At 39.1% G+C, this 17,387-nt stretch overlaps 1 protein-coding gene across 5 annotated transcripts in view; it reads left to right on the plus strand.

The window, feature by feature from the left end:
- Window positions 1-17,387, plus strand: part of TRAPPC9 (trafficking protein particle complex subunit 9) — a 493,542-nt gene that overhangs the window by 150,910 nt on the left and 325,245 nt on the right. For all 5 annotated transcript variants that reach the window (XM_057429745.1, XM_057429746.1, XM_057429748.1 and 2 more), the window contains one exon: window positions 10,861-11,003. In XM_057429745.1, coding sequence (XP_057285728.1) covers window positions 10,861-11,003 — 143 coding nt within the window. The remainder of the gene's footprint in view (window positions 1-10,860; window positions 11,004-17,387) is intronic.

Raw genomic sequence — 17,387 nt, forward strand, 5'->3', positions numbered from 1 at the left:
AGTTGCTGTTCTGTAGCTCTAGGTAGGACCTGATTTCTAGCTAAACTAGAGGACAGATTGAATTTCTGAAGTGTTAGTCCCTGAAACTAATTTCAGTATTTTTTCTTCTGTTACTTTTTATCATCATAAGAAGGAGTAGGAATTTACAACATTCATTCCATATAAACCTCATTAAATCAGTGGTAAATTTAGCTCAATAACTTTACTGATTGTGAAAACGATTGTGCTACTAGGGCCTCTATTTCCAGCCCAAGTAGCAGCTGATAAACCTGAAGTACTCAGTCTTTCATATTTATGTGTTAATGGCTGTGCTGAATACACAGATCCATTGATGAAGTTGTTCAAGCATTCCTGTTTTAAAACCTCATTCTTCACTTACTCCTACTTTTGTACAATTACTTAGTTGGGCTTGTCCCCCCTAATCACAGGAATTCCTGAAAAATGTGAGGATTGTTTAACACAAGAATACAGGAAAGCTCTCTCCTGACTTTTTTTTAAGGTATTTTAGTTACTGCAGAGGATGATTTGCTTTACCTTTTGAGGGTGCGACTATCATTTTCATTTAGAGTAGAGCAATATTATGAATAAAAAGTATACAAATAGTGAATGGAGCCAGGTTCTTCAGAAGAACAGTGAATGGATTTGAGATCTTCAGGAAAGCATTTGTACTTTCTATGTGCCCTTTGCATGGGGTAGATTTGTCTTGTAAAATAGAAGACTTATTTTACTTATGTGTGTTAATGGTGATGGTCTCGGACCAGTGTCAGACCATACATCCATAGAAGGTGTATTGGACTCTTCACTCTGTGTCTGGAATATAATTTTCCTATTATCTTGTGGTTTAAAACTTTGGAATTTTGAATAATGTTTTATATTGCTATTGGGACAGCAGAGTAACTAATACAGTTAGTAGTAAATACAGTAAAACCAGAAGTGTAACAGCAGAGTTAATACTAGTCAGGTTTGTAAGTTGGGCTATACTGTTGAAAGGGTTTTTTAGGAAGGGCACTTGTGGTAAGCAAATCTGTCAGAATGCTTTGAAGCATGTGCTGAGCTCATGAACAAAGGGAAAATCATTGACACTGCTTACCTGATTCCTAAAACACTTCCAAAAAGACTGTCATAAAAGGCTTTTTGAGAGATACAAGTATGCTGTGAGATGAAAGTGGAAGTCCTGTCATGAGTCAAGAGCTGGTTTAAGGTGGATAAATGGCCCATTTGCTCAGTGAAAGGTGGTCTGCAGCCTAATTCATATGGATCTGTGTTGTGTTTGTGCTTGTTCATAAAGGATCTGATTATTAGGGTGAATAGGATTGTGTCAAAGTTTATCAATGGTAGCATACATGAAAAGCATGTTGAAGGACTGCGGGCTTGTAATGTGGTAGAGGTGAGTTGTTATTAAAATGGGAGATGAAGATCAGCATTGATCCACATACATGTTGTTAAGTAATGCAATGATCAAAAGGCATTCTTAATTCCAAATACAGTGATGGGCTCCTAATTAACTGTTGTCATTCAGGATAGAGATCCTGGAGGTATATGACATTCTAAGATTCATTTTAGAAGTCTATGAAATTACTTTGTAGTAGCAATGCAAAAGGTAAATAGAATATTAGGAATAAAAGAAGGTACAGGAATAAGGAGCCAACCAAAAAGTTTCTTCTGTGTTTACCCCACTTTGTGTGCAGTCTCATCCCTGTTTCTCACAAAGGACATGGTAGAAGAAACAGGGGAGGGATGGGTTACGGTTGAGGAAGTGTGAAACAGTGTGGAAGTGTTTGGCGTGAATAAAGTAAAACTGAAGAACTTCATTGTGTTACCCAGAGACTTCAGGGTGCTGCATATGAACCTGTTAAGGCTTGGTGGTGTTGCTTTGATTCCCCTCCCGGGTGGGAGGGTTGGAGAAGAAAACTGTCACTCACACTTGCAAACATTGTCATACAGCTTTCTAAAATACTCCTTTGCTTAACTCAAAATATACACTGGCTTGCTGAGTCTGCTTTCACAACCCTTTTCTTAGGATTGTGACTGATTCTGTACTGTGTTGTTACTTCCTTTATAATTTCATGACATGTAGGGCATTTATGCTTGACACATAGAATGTTCTTTGCACTGTTATGGCCTAGAGTTGGTTTTCTCCACTTCTTACAGGTGTGTTCTTTAAGAACGTAGCTGCCAGCATCTTGTGCCGTTACTTTTGAGAACTCTGCCTGCAAGGTGCAAGGAGCAGCTTGCATTGAAGAAATACATTCAGTGATGCTTCTTTACAGCAACCACCATCTTACATTGCCATTGCTGGGAGAACCAGGCTGACTTGTTGGTCTCCACATAGAGAAATTTCCCGTTAAGGGTGTTTATGTGTGTGTGCGATTTGTTCATCAATATCTATCCTTGCATTTACTCTCCTTTTGTGCTTCAGAATCAGGGCATGATTTCCGAATAAGAGAGGTTACTAAGGAACACACATGATGACTTGCTCTCCCATTCCTTCAAGTCCTCCAAGAACAGCAAGCAGGGCTCCCTAATTTCCTAGCACATGTTTCTCAAAGAGGTTCTGCCGTTTAGTTTGTGCAATAAACTCTCGATGGGATTCATCCACATAAAAGTGACTTATGTTTAAACTGTTTTAAATCTCTCATCTGTAGCTCAGCCAAGAGTGGGATTCTGTGGTAGCTGTGGTCAGCAGTGCTAGGTTGATGGAGGTAAAACCTTTGAGGCACTTAAGAACATGCATGTTCTGATGCAGTAGTACTGCCCTGGAGACCTGGATGCAATTTGCCTTTAAGTAATGAAAGTAGAATTCTGTGATTAATATTGTATTATATTTCCTGAATATTTTCAGAGGGGAATTGAACTCTAGAAGGGAATTCTGCCCAGAGGAGTAATGCTGTATGTTCCTATCCTTCCCCTACCTTTTGGAAGTAACAGCTTGTGGTCTAGCTAAACACCCAGAGTAACTTATGAATGTGTGGCTGCAGTAGCCAGTTAGAAAATGCAGTTTAATGTGAGATGAATACTCTTCAGTAAAAAGTTACTGCATATTGTATTTTATCTGTCAGTCTGTGTGTGTGCGTGCTAGAATGACCTTTGGTTCACCCTATTTGTTAATGCAGAACAACTATAGCAGCTTGCCTGTAAACTTCACATTATTCTGCTCACATCCCCGTTCTCATTATAAACATGGCTATTTTTAGCTAGCACAGATTCAGAATATGCCTGGCAAGCTTAAGGGGGATTTATTGAGCTCCTGTGTGTATTCACTAGAGATTCCTAGTTGAAGCTTACTGATTTAGGATTGGGGAGGGGTAAAATGTACTATTTAATCCCCGGCATATGCCTGCAGGAGCTATATTTAGCTTCAGCTACTTGTCATTGCCATTGTGCTATTTTTACAAAGGGATGCAGCAGTTTCATTGTTCAGGGGCTTAACGAGACACTAATGTGGATGGATGAGCTAGATCAACATTGGTGTGCTGCAAGAATTGCTACTGAAAGTCACTGTGTATGCAGAAGGTGTGCTTGAGCAAAACTGTTAGAGCACAGCAGGCACCTTGTTTGATAGACTAAATTCATCAGATTAACATACATGCTAGAAATTAGGTGTAATTTTGTTTTAGACTAACAGAGCAGTTTAACAGGAATAGCAATATAGGCTTTGTTTGTATTTGTACATAGAAAGGTCTGACTCACTGCAGTGGCACAATTTATTTCATCGCTTAATCAGTTATGAAGAATTTTGTGATAGCTTTTGTGGTCGCCACATATCCTTTTAATAGAATACAGAGGAGAAAAATTAGTATGGAGAATGCTTGCTGCAGTTTGGTCCTAGAGGATGATTACATATGCGCTACAACCTGATTGCATATGCATATCCATTTTATAATGCATGTATCAGGGCTCTTGCCATCACTTACTATACTATTTGGTGCTTTAAGGAACAATATCTACTGGGAGAGTCCTCTTTTACTATTTGGGGAAAAATAAGAATTTTGCCTTGATTGATTAAGTATTCCAGTTGGTTTTGATCTGCTTCATGATTTGCATTCAGAGAAATCAGTGGGTACTTCCTGTCCTTTCTTGGCTCTTTAATGTCTGCTTAAAAATACAGGATCTATTTTTGAGCTAAATAAGAAAGAAAAGAGTTGTGTCACTTCTAAAAATACAGAAAACCTAAAGTATGTTTTGTGTATCAGAAAATCAGACAGATTAGCAGTAAGTGAAAAGACTGATGTTCTTCACTGAGAGAGAGAGAACAAGGAATAGATCTCTTTCTGGAAATTTGCATGATATTTTCTTCTGCAGCTTCTCAGTGTGAATGGAGGTGAGCATGTAGGACTGGCCTGAGGCAGCGAGGAGCAGAAGAGGGCTTGAATGCATGCATGGTTTGGAACCATGGTCTGCAGCCTGAAGCATCACAAAGGCCACGTGGGGCTGTGCATGTGCAACAGCCCTGAGGAATCACAGGATTCCAGGTTGGAAGGGGCTTCAAGGATCATCTGGTCCAACCTTTCTAGGCAGAACATGACCTAGACTAGATGTCCCAGCACCCTGTCCTGCCTAATCTTAAGTTTCCAACACTGGGGAGTCCACCACTTCCCTGGGGAGATTGTTCCAATGGTTTATTGTTCCCATTGGGAAAATTTTTCCTCTTGTGTCCAGTCAGAATCTCCACGGAGTAATTTATGTCCATTACCCCAAGTCTTTTCTGTGTAACTCCTTGTAAAAGGGGAATCTCCATCCGCTTTATAGCCACACTTTAAATACTGGAGCACGGTGAGAGGGTCTCCCCTGAGCCTTCTTTTCGCTAGGCTGAACAAGCCCAGCTCTCTCAGCCTTTCCTCATATGGCTTCCCAGTCCATAGATCATCTTTGTGGCCCTTCTCTGGACCCTTTCCAGCCTCATGTCCCGGCAGCAGCAAGGGAGCTATGGAAAGGCAGAGGCTTGGCAATGGCACCAGCTCTGCATCACTGCAGCTGTGGGACACCGTCTGTGCCAGCAACACTGACACTCCAAGCACGCTTTTGGCTGGCTATCTCTTTGCTATTTCTACTAATATTTATTGCCAGGGTTACCTGCTGCTTTTGAAAAGAGTGTGGTTAATGTGAGAAACTCACTTTCTTCTTGTTACTGCCAGATAATTTATTAGTTACAGCCAGGCAGCTGAAATTCCTGATCTGTGATTTATTCTCTCAATCCTCATAGCTCTTAAAAGAATTTAAGCATGGCACCCAGTAGAAGAAACAGAAATTAAGTTTGTAGAGATCCTCTCGTGCCTTTTGCAAGATGGAACTGATGAAACAATACATTTTTATTTCTCTTTATTACTAATGAATATCCATGATTGCCCATCAGAGTTGAATATGGGAGTGGAATGGTCAGCGAAAGAGAGAGGCAGAGACAGTTTATAAAAATTGGGGTTTATAGTCTGTTTAAGGAGAAAAAATACACCTAAAGAAACCAGAAAACACAAGGCATCCAATGGGAAAAGGGCCTAAAAGTAAGAAAGAATGGCTAAACACTCATGAATGGATGGAGCATGTCCTGCTCATGCTAATTTTCATGAGAAGCAGATCAGGAGCATAATGGGATTTGGGAAGAAAATGTGTTTGCTCACAGGCAAATAATTTTTATTTCTATTTTTTATAAAGGAGAGCATATTTGATGATTGCACACCGAGAATAAATTCTTCTTTCAAATTTCAAGCCCTATTTCCATGAGAAATGATATTCATTAGTAAGAATTGTTTTCTATAAGCAGTTCAGGAAGTAAAATGGGAAGTTCATATTCTGAATTTATATATATATTTTAGTTTGGTCTTCATGGTCCTTTATTTTTTTTCTTTTAAGGTTGTATCTTAATGGGGAGCTTGCAGTGGTACATCCTGGTATTTCTTTACAGTTACTGCAGTCAGGATCTGCAGAGTCTCAGGAGCAAACTGCCTGTAGCTAAGTACTGGCATTTCATCGTGTACTAAATGTTGAGATCCACTCAGTGTCATTTTTACTATACTAAAGGAATTTAGAAAAGACCTGAAAATGCAGCTTGTGAGCCTTTCTTACAAAGTATGGTTTGTTAATTTAGTTATAGACAATACTGATAATAATTATCTCAAAAATTAATATTCCAGTTTGGAAAAATATTTGAGGATAAAATCTTGCTTTGCTCTCTGAAACACAAAATGCAGGATATGCAGTGGTGTGGTACCATGAGTAGAAATCTTATAAACCAGAATCTTCTGGTTCTTCTGGTAGAAGATAGGCACAGGGATAAAATCAGAGATACTGCTAGTAAAATTGCTCAGGAAGAAAGAAACAAAGAATAAACAAATACATCTACTAAGCAGAATAGATGATGGAGCAGTTAAACCCAGGAGCTTCTGACCTGGACTGGCTCTAACTTGGTATTTACAAAATGAAAAATTTAGATATGTTAGTGTTATTTAAATAGCAGTTATTTTCTAATTTTGCTTTGAATTCTAGTGTGAAAGTGTATATGGGAAGGATTTCCATGGACAGACTGGAGAGAATAATTGTTTGTTTTTTAAACTGGTACCTGCTCTATATTGAAAGTATGACTGAGGACAAAATGCATGAGAGAAACCAAAATGGTAGATTTTTAATAGTTTATCTGTAAAATATTTCTTGTCATAGAATCCCAGACTGGTTTGTGTTGGAAGGGAGCTCAAAAGCTCATCCAGTTCCAGCCCTTGCCACAGGCAGGGACACCTTCCACTAGAGCAGCTTGCTCCAAGCCCCTGTGTCCAGCCTGGCCTTGAGCACTGCCAGGGATGGGGCAGCCACAGCTTCTCTGGGTACCCTGTGCCAGTGCCTCAGCACCCTCACAGGGAAGAGCTTCTGCCTAAGAGCTCGTCTCAGTCTCCCCTCTGGCAGGTTAAAGCCATTCCCCTTGGCCTGTCCCTACAGGCCCTCATAAAAAGCCCCTCTCTAGATTACTTGTAGGCCCCTTTAGGTACTGGAAGGTAGTCAATATAGTAATACTGACATATGGTGCCATTGGTCGAGTGTCTTGTCATCTGGAACTTAAGCCAGAAACTCTTTCTTCACTAGCAGAGGGACCAATGAAGTAGTAAAGAATGTATTAAGCCAGACATCGTACAATGTTGAACAATCAGACAAGGTTAAACAATTTATCCTTGTTTTTACTACTGAGTTTCCAGAATGCAATTCTGCTTAAAAACAAGACTCCCACCCGCCTTGTCCATAGCTATTGTGAATTCTAGATGTGTTCAGCTTCTTTTCCTGGCTGCCTGCCCCAAGACGCCAGTATACTTCATCCTTCCTTCCTTATCTTTTGTATGGATCATCCACAGGCAAAATTCTGTTCATGGTGACACCCTGCTGTTTCTTTTTGTTAACACAGTTTGGGGAAATCTAGTAAAGTCTATTGGTATTTGTAAAGATGAGTAGAATCTGCAGCTCAGTCTGTTATGAGAGTAGGTTTGACAAGGCCATTGGAGTAAGTGTACAACATTAGTTATATTGGGGACTGTAGCATTTGGACCATTCTTCTGTACAGGTGCTGCAGAAGAGAGTGGTAAATTGTTTTAAATTGGAGCTTTGTAAGTTTATGAAATTGTAGGATTCTGTTTCTATCCTAGAGATAGAAAATGAAGCTTTCATATTGTGAAATCCAAGGTACATGTGGAGAGAGGGATTTAAAGGAGATTGGTAATTATGTGTTAACATTTTGTTCATATGATACTAATTCAAAACAATAGAACTTTCTCTGATCTCCTGACGTCTCTTGCTCCCCATCCACGTACGTTTATAGTCCTGATACAAAGCCTTGTCCTGGGTTCAGCAGTAGCAGTCATTTTTCTCCTTCTTAGTAGCTGGTGCAGTGCTGTGGTCCTGACTTTCAGCCCAGGAGCAGCACTGATAACACCGATGTTTTTAATTGTTGCTAAGTCATGTTTAATCTGACCAAGGACTTTGTGAGCCTCATGCTCTGCCAGGGAGGAGGGGAGGCTGGGAGGAAGCAGAGACAGGACACCTGACCCAAACTGACCAAAGAGGTATTCCATACCACAGCACGTCATGGCCACTATATAAACTGGGGGCAGTTACCCAGAAGGGCTAGATCACTGCTGGGTCAGGCTGGGTATTGGTCAGCAGGTGGTGAGCGGTTGTAGCCTCTTCCCTTGTTATTTCCCTTATCATTATTATTATTGGTGGTAGCAGCAGTGGTTTGTGTGATACCTTAGTTACTGGGCTGTTCTTAGCTCAACCTGTGGGAGTTACAGTCTTTAGATTCTCCTCCCCATACCTCCAGGAGTGGGGGGGAAGGAAAGGGGGGGAGCAACTGCGTGATTTACAGCTGAGCTTAAACCACGAGAAGCCTGCCTGATGTTTGTTTCTTTGTGCCTGTGGGTATGTTTCTACGAACCTTGCAAATTAACATGGCCAGAGAAACAATATAGGTTGGGATGTTCTGTGGTTCTCAGAGATATTCAAACTCTCACGTCCTCTGTATGAAATATTCCCAGTTAGATCTTGTATTTCGGGTGAGAAGAAATGTCCTCCTGTTGTCTAGATTACTAGAAGGTCATTAGGTTTTATTTCACTTGTTCCTTTTTCTCTGGGACACGTGTAGGGTCATCAGCAGATTTTCTTTGACTGATTCCTCACTTTGACAGGGAGCAAAATTATGGTGATGTTGTTAAACTGTCCTGCTCATCAATGGCACGTAATGGTTGTATTTTTCAGTCTGTCTTTCTGGAGGCTTTTCATTTGGTATAGGACGTTATGAAGGCTTTTGCATCTGGAATGCTAATGCTCTGTGACCTCTTAAACTAACTTTATTACATGTTTACCTGTATTTATATGGGACAGGGCTTAATAAAACAGCTTTGTGCCATGGTCTTGTGAAGAACAAACCATGGATCCACACCACAGTAGCTTTCCCAAGCAGGATACTCTGTCTATTACAGCAATAATACAGAACAAACAGGTTGCCCAAGGAAGTTTTGAATGCTCCATCCCTGGCAGTGTTCAAGCCCAGACTTAATAGAGCCTTGGGTGACATGGTTTAGTATGAGGTGTCCCTGCCCATGGTGGGATTTTGGAACTGGGTGATGTTAAGGTCCTTCCAACCCAAACCGTTCTATGATTCTATAGCTGGAATTTTCACAATTTCCTAATTGATATTGAGGTCCATTCTCACAATATGATGTGAGCAGTGCTAGATCCCTGCACTTACAGAGTCTGGCTCTGATTTTTATTAAATGGTCCAGCTGGTTCATTAGAATGAAGTGTGTTTTGAATGGGTTTGCATTTATTTTATTATTGTATTTAATATTGAGTAGTTCTCCCAACATGACATAAATTTGAGTTCATTAACTATGAATTAGGAATTGACATTAACTGCGTAGACGGTATGTCCTGACTGCCCAGGTAAGGTTTTATTTCTATTGTAAGGTGGTTCTCATGAATTTTAATGAAAGTAAATTAGGAATTTGAGTTAGCCCACTTTACTTAAAAGCAAGTGGGAAATAGGCAAAACATTTAAGTGTGCACGTGCAGCAAAACGTTCAGCTCTTGATCTTGGTATGCTTTGAATCAATGGATTGTGGTTGTTTTAAGAAAATGATTGTATCCCTGTTCCTCTTCCTTCAGCAGGACTAAGAAACAGAATGGTATGAAACAGAAATGGGGTTTATTGTAAGGTAGAAAATCCTTAGGTAGTTCCTTAAAAAGAAGTTTGGCATTGTTTCAAAATCTCTTTTAGAAACGGGTCTCCTTTTAGACTTCAGCATAGTATAGCAAAGTCTGTGTAGGGTAGAGGGCTGTCAGTAATCCATAGAGTCATAGAATCGTAGAACGGTTTGGGTTGGGAGGGAACTTAGAGACCACCTAATTCCAACCCCCTGCCATGGGCAGGGACACCTTCCACCCCATCCAGCCCGGCCTTGAACACTGCCAGGGATGGGACCTCCACAGCTTCTCTGGGCACCCTGTGCCAGTGCTGCCTTCTGCCCATGCTCTGAGATGTGGCAATAGCAGTTGCTTGGGTAGCAGAACGAAGGCTGAATAAATAAAATTCAGTGACACTTCACGAATTCTTGCCTTGCTTCTAGCAGATTCTATTCTGGGAACATAATGAAAGAAGAGATAGTAAATAGTCTGGTTGTATCAAAGGTTTGTTCTGAGTTTGAACACTGATGGTAACCTGGGGACTGGTATTCTGGGACACTTTCCACATGCTGTTTGTTAAGGAAGAAGAAACAAAGCCCCAGATTTCATCACAGAAGTAAAGGCTTGGTATTACTGCAAGACTAATCATCCTCATTTTTAATATTTGCTAACAAATCATGTTCTATGAAACGAGCATCAAAGATGAGCATATGTTTACAGTGAGTTGTTGAGAGACCAGATGCTGTTAGTTTTGCATAATCTTTATGTGTCCACACTCAAAAACTTTAAAGGTTTTCCATTTGATTATGAAGGTAATGGATTGGTGGTTATTTTTCAAGAATATGAAAGAGTATCTCATTTAATAAACCCTAATCTCTGTTAAGCAAAAATAAGCTCTTCATTTTTTCTGTGTTAAATGTGGTATGGAGAGGAATTATGTAAAGGGACATCCAGCTGGCTTTGTTCTGTACTCTTTAGTTTTTGAAAGGATTAGGGAAAAAAAGCAACTGTTTACCTAAGATGCTTACCTAATTTGTTAGATTGCCTTTTTTTTCTGGAGATAATAGAATGGATGGATTAGGAAAGCAAATTCTTAGGGCATGGAAACTTTGTTGGTAAATCACTTCTATGGTCTAATTGAATTGAACTTGTAAAATGCACAGTAATGAAACATGGCTAATAAGTAATTTACTTTTATTTCTCTAGACACTGGAAGCTATTTTGAATTTTAAGTACTCTGGTGGACCAGGACATGTTGAAGGATATTACCGGAGCCTTGCGCTAGGCCTTCATGTGGAAGTGGAACCCTCTGTTTACTTTACACGTGTTAGCACCCTTCCAGCAACAAGGTAAGCCTTGTTTTGCCTGTTGTATATTTGACTCATTGTCTCTGTTATATTGGCTGTAACTTCAAGGTCATGTTGGAAACTTTCAGTGACAACAGCAGCATAGAGGTAAAGAATTATGTGAACAAACTTTCAAAACTCCTCCTTTAGGATTTTGGCCTCCTTTAACTACAGAGTCTGATTAAAGCAATCCATGTGCATTGAACAGGTTCTGAAGTTCAGACATGTTTTCATGATGGTTTATTTTACCAGGGACAGGATAGCTCCTGTTTATTGTCAAATTTCATGATTTCTTGCCATATCTTTTGGCTGTTAACGTATGTTGCACATTACATTGGCTTGTGTTTGTCTAACAATCTTACCCAAAGTTCATGGGTAAATGATCATCTTTGGATGTGAGGAATAAATTGTAAGCATTCTCTCCTGTGGTGCTTGCCTTCTTTGGTTAGCCACAGGGTGGTTTCACATATCCTAGTGAGTTTCAAAAATCACGGTAACGTGCGACGATGGTCAAATGCCATAATCATGAAAATCTAGTTGCCTGAAATTCATCAGCCACTGAGTGCAATCAATTCTAATATGTTTTTTTTCTCATAAAGTTGTCTTTATTTGCTGCTAAATGCACGGTTTCTATTTTGTATGTTTTTATTAATTTTATATTACTTACGTACTGCTTAAGCAAAGCAGCTTTTGCAGAAATGAATTCTGTAAGTTAGTGATTTTACTGATCTTTAATTTTTTGCTAACATAAGTTCACTTACATTAGTTTGGTAGTGCTAGTTCGCTAGTTACGTTAGTAGTTTTTGCTAATGTAAGTTCAGTTACGTTAGTAGTTAAATGCTCCACAATCTTTAAATATTTGGGATGTATTCAAACTCCGGCAGTTCCAGAGGTAGCCTTTCAATAGCTGTCGTTCAAAGCATGAATAGATTGGCTTGGGTTTGTTGGGAAGAAAGACGATTGAGAATGGGCTTTGTTACAGTGCAAAAGTTCTGAGTTTTATAAATACTGAGGAAGAGGAAATACTCTTTTAGATGAAGAATGAAATTAATGCAAGAAGAAGTTGTTATGAATTGGACAGGGATGTGCCACCCCAGCTGTCAAGTAGCAGGACTATTGAAAAGAAAGCCAGTGTGTATAGTGGGAGCAAGCATCTTTTGGTTTAAATTCTGGAATAATTTCAGTGCAATTAGGTGGTACTACTACTAAAAATAAGAGTGAACTGAATTGGTCCAAAGCATTTCTTCTGATCCTAGGATCTTTTTCATGACAGACTAGGCAGGAAGGAAATACATGCCTAGGAGATATTGGGAACATACTTCATTTACGAAGGAAAGAAACAAGTCATGAGTCGCATACCCCTGCAGAAATGTCAAAGGGTGGATGGACAGCAGCACAGCTTGTAAAACATGAAGTGTTTCTTTTCTTCCTGTGAACAAAGTAGTAAAGCCTCAAGAAAATTTTGGGGCTTGATCTTTGAGAAACATGAAGAAAAGTGGACAAGTTGGCTAAAGTCTAGAGCAAGAGGAGTGATGACATGTACCTTACACTAATGCGCAAGTTTAAAGAAACTCTTGGTCTTGCTGAAGCAGAGAAGACTGACAGGGGACTTTAATTTGTAATTACATAGAAGGTATTGCCAAGAGGCTATGTATCTGTTTTTCGCAGCAGCTAATACAGTAAATAATGAGCTTTGCATATAGCAATGGAATTTTAGTTTTGGCAAAGATAATGAAACACCAAAACAGTTTTTGTACAAAATGATTAAAAATGAGACAAATAATATTTTGCTTTTAGGAGCAGATTGTGTCCGGCTCTTACAAAAGAGACCTAAAACTGTGTGGCTTTATTGGTAAGCAAGTTTGTCAAGCATTTTGCTGCTTGAAAGTACAGCGTTATAGGCATCATTTTATTATTTTAGTAACTGCTCTAGTAAAGTAAATCTAATGCTACTTGCGAAGTCAGTGCATAGTATCCGGAACAGCTGTATGCAAAACTCCAGGAACCTTATTAATGACATTCAGAGTTTCATCCCTTCGATGGCACATTTTCAGGCCTTTCAAGGTTTAATAAGCGATCTCCCTTTATTGACCTGGAAGCACCACAGCATTGCCTTTAAATAGCTTTCAAGAAGGTTCATTGTGCAAGTTAAACTCAGATGCATTTGTTATCTGCATGCATAGTCCTTTCCTTTCAGCATCAAAAAAGTTCTTTGTGTTCTGTCTGCTTTTAAATGGACTTCTTGGTTCACTGCAATTCCTTTCTGTAGTCACAGAGTAGATTGGGTGTGAAGCTTGGGTTTGTTTTTGTGTGCTAGTTTTACCCAGCTGTGTTTTGTGTAAGACAGCGTTATCCTACCCCTGCCTTGTCAATCTATTCCCAGGAATTCACTAGGTGAGGAAACTCTTTAATCCTGCAATGTTTAAAAATAGATTGAGGTGCTATAATTCAAAGGTAGAGTTTCTGTGTTGTTCAGCTGTGTACACTTTCACAAGTCTGGTAGCAGCAGAAGCTATATATAGTGGCTCCAATTGAGCCAAGTGCTTCAGCTCATATCGTATGCATTCGCTTCATTCTTTGCCTGTTCATCATACTGATCAGCATTTAAGTCAGTGGAAACTTTTATTTTAAGTGATTTGCTGATTGGAGATGTAGTTAGAGATGTGACTGCTTTTAATTAGGGTGCCTAAGCTTTGCTGAGTTGGGGGAAAATAGTGTGATATTTAAATTTCTTTCAGAAATCCTTCATTGAACCCCTGTCAAAAGGCAGGTTTGGGGTTTTTTTTGTTACTTTGGGTATATATTGTCTGCTAGGTCATGAATGCATTTAGATTTTAAGTGCTTATTATCTGTTGCTGTTTTGTTCCATATTTTGAGCTTTAGGGATCAGGAGCACCATTCCTTTACTCTTGCGCTTCCCTGTGTTGATTCTCCATTAGAATAATTCATGTGTCATTCAATATTATGTTTTAGAATGGAAAATAGCAGGAATATCTTGTCTTCCAATCTGCTAAGGGTAACTACTTATCATTAAATGAAACAAAGTTTGCTTTTCTGCCCATACCTGAGACACAATGACAACAAATTTTAAGTCAGATTTTGTACTTTTACTTGGCCTGTTAAAATCTTGAATCTGATTTTCTTTTGATTTGCAGATGAGATTTCATTGTTTAAATTCTGTCGGAGCTGTATTGGTTTAGTCATGATAAGAAACTGTATTTTATAATTCACCTTTCTCAGCTGTCATTTCACAATGAAAGTTCTGTTTGCTTTCTTTCTCTGGATTCAGTTTTTTACGCTTTCTTTTATTGTTTTGCTGTTTTTATTTTACATTGTGCCTCAGCAGAAGTAAGAAACAAAAAAGCTGCTGGGCTTAAAAAGTCAAAGCAAAATAAAAAACTTTGAACACTGATTTTTCCCTTAGGCCTTCACTGTGAAATCCAGGAAAAATGTTACTGAAATAACTTTTTCCCACCCAATTGTAATGTAAAGTTTATGGTTTATGTAAAAGTCTTCCCAACTTAACTGGTATTTCTGTTATTTAACCACTTGAGCAGATATGCATGGGAAACAACTGGGAATTTTGGTTTGGTTTCTGTGTTTCTAAATATCCAGCCAAAATTATGTCTTCCCTCTATGCACAGATTTCTGCTTTATAGGGAGAGTTTTCATTAAGTGCATCTCCTATATATCTTAGGATGTGTTTATCCTGTTTAACTGGGCTAGTCTGTAGAGGCATCCATAGTTAGCTTGATACAGACCTTAAACATGCTGCAGGACCTAATCCGCTGCCTAATTCTGATTCAGTTATCAGCTCTTCTATTGAAAGAGATGGTGTTCTGTCAGTAAACAGCCGTAATTTCCTCCAAGGATATATCGACCTATGTTCACTCAGCTCACTACATCTGAAAAGAGTGGCAGAACAGCTTTGTACTGGGGAGTTGTTTGCCTCTCACCATGTTCCCTGTAATCCTTGAGTTCTGCTTATTTATGCTTCCAGGGAGAGGATTGTCCCATGATGCATAATCAAGAATGCAGGTGTTTGAAGCAGTCCTGAAATAGGGTGTAAGAGATAATGAGTTAATGTTGTAAAGTTTTCCCAATTTGCCCCACAACTCACTGAAGTCTTAAAGGGCTTCAGGGATCTACTTGCTTAACCATTTATTTACCATAAGATGCAGATATATCTAAGTAGTAAAATTATATTCCTTGTCTTCTGTAATCAGGTGAATCATAGAATCACAACATGGTTTGGGTTGGAAAGGATCTTAAGGTTATCCAGTTCCAACCCCCTGCCATGAGCAGGGACACCTTCCACTAGTCCAGGCTGCTCAAGGCCCTGTCCAGACTGATCTTGAGCGCTGGCAGGGTTGGGGCATTCACCACTTCCTTGGGCAGCCTGTTCCAGTGTCTCACCACTCCCACGTTAAAGAATTTCTAAGGCATTATCTGCCAGTTTTGTGGGCACTGAACATCCTTCATTATTGCCTTTATCAAAGAGCAGAAAGCGTGAAAAAAAGCCAGAAAAAATACTGCTTCTCTCCCCATGTTTTTAAGCATTCAAGTGAGGGCGTGCTCTGCATGCTGTGAAGTGCCAGTTGGTCTCCTTGTGTCCCTTGCTATTAAGCCATCAATTCAAAAGTGTCTTAAATATGAGTTTAAGTGTTCTACAAAGGTCAGAAAATCAAGGTCTTCCTTATTACAAAGATGGTGAGAGGGTCTGAATTTGTAGATGGAGTCAATCCACAATAACACAGAGAAGCTGCCTTCACTTGGACAAAGTTCAGAAGCCAGATGTGTAAAAGGAATCTTAACTATCAATTCTACCAATTCAAGGTGGTGAGCAAGGTAAATTTTATGAGGCAACAAACTTTTCTTCCTATCTTAAAACCACCGCACAGCTGACGAGGCATCAGCTGTGCATCTCTTTTGGCAAGTGCAGAGGCTTAGACTCTGTTCTTGTAATTGTGTCAGAAAACAGACAAAATGAACTGCAGCAGGTCTGCCACTGTGAAATTCAGAACGTCAGTTCTGGAGCTTCAGGTTAATATTCCTTTCTACCATTTACGTAAATCATTTAACTGTCTGGCTTTGAATGTGTCAGTTCATAATAAAGCCTGCAAGGTGCTTCCTTAGTGTAAGACTTTCATTGTTTTGTATTTAAAGTTGAAGTATTTAAACCAGTTTTTCCAACTTGGTTTCACAAGAGTGCATGGAGGCTGCAAAAGAGCAGTTTGACTATGTTGAAGGTTCTCAGGCGATCCTAATATTGGTGCAGAGCACTTTGGGTCTTATTTAAATCAGGCATAATTGTCAGAAATTCCATTCCAGTTTCCAGGGTTGCCCCCGTTTTCACTACAATAAAGTGCAGCAAAGCTTTTTCGGCAGTCAGGTTCAGGGAAGAAAACCTGATCATTATAAATCATAGAAGGGAAAGAGCGAACAGCGTGTTTCTTCGGCTGTGCTCGAACAGGCATTTTTTGCTATGCAATAAAAAAGTTCTGTAGCATTTTCTGAAGCAGTTTCTTGTTTTTATGTAGCTGAATTCATAAATTAAATTGTCACATTTGCTGCATGCAGAGTGAGAATCAACCTGTTGACAGGCAGCTGGCTGGCTCTCAGTATTTCAGTGTTCAGATGTCATAGAGCTTTGAACGGTGGAGAGAAACTCTTGTTTGGGTGCTTGAAGAGCAATCTGTTTAGTTTGGAGGAAGGCAGAGATAAGATCTGTGTAAAATGAATGGATGGAGAAAATAATTAGTATTAAAATCACTGTTTTGTTAATGAAAAATGGTAATAATAAAAGCCAGTCAGAATGGAAACCAGGCAAATTCAACTGCAAATAAAGCTCTCATTTTGATCTATGAGACTGATAAACTATTAGAGAAATCTGTTAAGCAATGGATTTAATAACCATTTTTTAATGTTCTCTTTCTAGAATATATTCTTTATTGATACACACACCATTGAGCTCAATATAGACTCTACCAAGTTGGAACCCATGACACATTGGGAGGTTACATCCAATAGTTAAATCATCTTGCTAACCTTAAACTCAGCTTATGGTATAAGGTTGAAGAGGGTTCATGGAAGAGCAGCAAAAAGCAGCTTTAAAGATTAAGAAAATTGATTTTTGAGATCAAAATGTTAAATATGTACAGTTTGGCACATAAGATGTGAGAACATAAATCTGCAAATATTTATAGATGTGCTGGGAACATTTAGCATAATTGAAAAGGTTTACAACTGGGAGAAGTCAAACGAGGACAGTTCTTGGAATATGTGAATAGACCTTTTAACAGTAAGGTGGATAATCTGATTTAATCAGCTGAAGTTACTCTCAAAACTTCATTTTCTGAAGATTTAATAAACAATAAATGAAATTAA

Source organism: Pezoporus wallicus, unplaced genomic scaffold (assembly GCF_028554395.1).
Source record: "Pezoporus wallicus isolate ANWC-B61680 ecotype Strahan unplaced genomic scaffold, APGP_CSIRO_Pwel_v1 contig_7545, whole genome shotgun sequence".
NCBI classification, from domain to species: Eukaryota; Metazoa; Chordata; class Aves; order Psittaciformes; family Psittacidae; genus Pezoporus; species Pezoporus wallicus.